The 2893-nt window shown below is 37.5% G+C and overlaps 1 protein-coding gene across 1 annotated transcript in view; it reads left to right on the plus strand.

Moving 5' to 3' along the window:
- Positions 1-2893, plus strand: part of AOX1 (aldehyde oxidase 1) — a 105111-nt gene that overhangs the window by 60547 nt on the left and 41671 nt on the right. The window contains exons 30-31 of the mRNA XM_008582123.1: positions 286-338; positions 1534-1648. Coding sequence (XP_008580345.1) covers positions 286-338; positions 1534-1648 — 168 coding nt within the window. The remainder of the gene's footprint in view (positions 1-285; positions 339-1533; positions 1649-2893) is intronic.

The raw sequence follows: 2893 nt of genomic DNA on the forward strand, positions 1-2893 counted from the left end.
AAAAAAAAAAGAAATGAAGCCCCAAATACCTTGTAAACTAAGCCTCTATATCATGGATGTGCAGCAGGATTCTCTTTGATATTTGTTCTATCCAGACTTCTAAACTCAATCAGAAGGAAATTGTTAGTGCAGCAGCTGAGGAAAAATAATATTATGATGAGTTATATTATTGATATCAAAGCACCAGCAACAGTAATCAGATGTCAATTTTATATAGAATATTTTCATTTTTACATATCAGATGGTATGTTTTTTTTATTTTAACTAAATATGCCCATTCTGCAGATAGAAGCTGCATTTGAACAAAGAATCAGTCTCTCAGCCACTGGATACTTCAGGTAAACATTACAATATTTGTATTCCCATACCATCCAGCCACAAAAAAAAAAAAAAAAAAAAAGATACAATAACATCTTGATTTAGCTGAGAAAACATGAGATAGTCTAATCACTCTGAGTCTAAGTTCCCTCATTTGTAAAATAAGTTTTTATTATGTGATCAGTGAGGTTCCATCTAGGCCTCAAAATTCTATGATTTCACATAGGCCTTTGAGTTATGTTCAGAGAAATATTAAATAATAAAAAATACCCCTATTGGGGTAAAACAACACTTTGATGTACCACATCTAATTATTATTTACTATTCTTTATTGTGAGCATTAAAAACATATCGTTATTAAATAACTTGCATCTCAATTTTACAAATCTCTTTCCCTTTACCATAAAACCTATTTTGAAGTTTCTTGCTGGACAGGAGGAGATGGGCAAGATGATAATCTCCAATCATTTATGCAGAGTCTGTCAGTGGGAAGCCTTCAGGAAAAGCATGTTGATTCAATGAAGCACAGAAAAGGGAGTCAATGGTCAAATTCAGGAAGCATGTGACAGTTTTACAATCCAATAAAACAAATCGCCAAACTACATGCACACACACACACGGAACAGTAAAGCAAATCCTCATGAAGAAAGAAGTAAATAAGGAGGTAACAGCCCAGCCCAGTGTCCTGTACATAATGAGTTCTAAATTCCTGTTTTCAGTGTCCCAAGAAAAGAGAGCAAACCAGCCCTCTATCTGAACACATCTTCCATTATAAATTAATGCATTGAATTACCAACCTTTTAAAAACCAGTCCTGAATTACCATCAGTTCCCTGTGAGTTTGGTTAGCACAATCTGCGGGGTCCCTCTAGGAACACTGATAAGAATCAATCAAGGTTCTCAATGAGCAGGCAGGACTAAAGCTCAAACCCAAGACCATAGAGATATAGACACACTGTGAGGACATATCAGTCTGTTGGTTTCTCTCTCTTTTTGGCATCCTAACTGCAGGACAAGGAGTATCTTCTTTTAAATAGAGGCAAATGATAGTGTTGCTGTAACTAGCTAGTTTGAAAACACAAGGTAGCAGTTTAAATGTGTTGAAATGAACTTCGATCAAATGAAATGCTATCATACAACTTGGTAATTTTTTAAATGAATCAACATTGTTTTCACCTTCCCCCCTCAAGACAAAGGGTTTGATTTCTTTCTTCAGAGGCTACAAGGCCTTCATGGACTGGGAGAAGGGGGAGGGAGACCCGTTTCCCTACTACGTCTACGGAGCTGCCTGTTCTGAAGTTGAAATCGACTGCCTGACAGGCACTCACAAAGTAAGTCAAGTCTAACTTTCCTCTTGGCAAGTTAAAACAACAACAAAATTGTGTTGTACAGTAAGTAGCCCAATTCCATTAAGTTATACTTGTACAACAGGAACAAGATTCTTTCAATTCCATGGGAATGTCCAGAGATCGGGCCTTATTCTGAATTTCCATTTAAAAAGACAATGTAGTGATCAAGAAGGAACTGCTCACAACAGCCTAAAATGTATTAAACTTTTTATTCCATTTCAGACCCCCAAAAAATCATTTTCCAAAGTTTTTCCCAGAAAACGATTCTATTCATAACAGAACAAATGATCTAATCAGAAGGAATAGGTAATTTAGTAAATAGTTTTGAGTAGACATTTTGAAAGCATGTAGCAATGTACTAATGTTTCTGCAAAGTCAATTATCCAAGGATACTACTGATATCTAAAAAAATAGATTTTGGTGAGGGAGGTGAAAATAATTTTTGTTTGCTATTTAATTGAGCACCCAAGAAACCAACTATTGGAGACAGGGAGTCATATTTAACCCAAAGTTAACAACTTACCATAAAGTATAAACCTATGAATATATCCCAGGTACCATTTTGGTAGCAGAGAGACTACAAAGATATTAAACAGAATATAGTCTAACCCCAAATGCCATATATTGTTAGTGAGATAAAAGGTTATCAGTTTCCCTGGGTCCAGGTTTCAGGCCCCACCTCTAGGTTGCAAGCCACTCCCTGAGGTCTCAAGCCTCTCCTCTAGGCCCTCCCCTAGAGGAGAGTTACTGTTGCTGGTTGGACCTATTTTTGGCACCAAGGTGGGAAAATTGAGACCTCAGGGGGTTTACTTTTGCAAATCCAGTGGCTAGGCATGCTCAGTAGAAAGGCTTATGTAACCCTAATAGCCAGGCATGCTCAGTGGAGTGGAGTTTATACTTTGAATGCATGAATATGTATTAAATAGTGAAACTATGAAAGGGGAATCAGCAGGGTTGTTTCTCACTTTCCTGGGGCCAACCCGCACTTCACTGGCTGAGGTGTGTATGCTTTCTTTTGTATCAAACTTACGTTCAGCAAGTGGCTGCTCACTCTCTTGAGCCAGCCTACATTCTGTACTAAACTTTAAGTGTGTATTTCTTACTTTTGCATTAAACCTGGTGCAGGCCCTGCTTGGTCTCTGGAGCTAGGTTGCACTCTCTCTGTGAAATCTGTTATCTCTTATTCATTACATTAAACCTGTTCTCACTTTCTACTGTGACTCTGCC

The sequence above is a fragment of the Galeopterus variegatus genome, unplaced genomic scaffold (genome assembly GCF_000696425.1).
Source record: "Galeopterus variegatus unplaced genomic scaffold, G_variegatus-3.0.2 Scaffold2522, whole genome shotgun sequence".
NCBI lineage: Eukaryota > Metazoa > Chordata > Mammalia > Dermoptera > Cynocephalidae > Galeopterus > Galeopterus variegatus.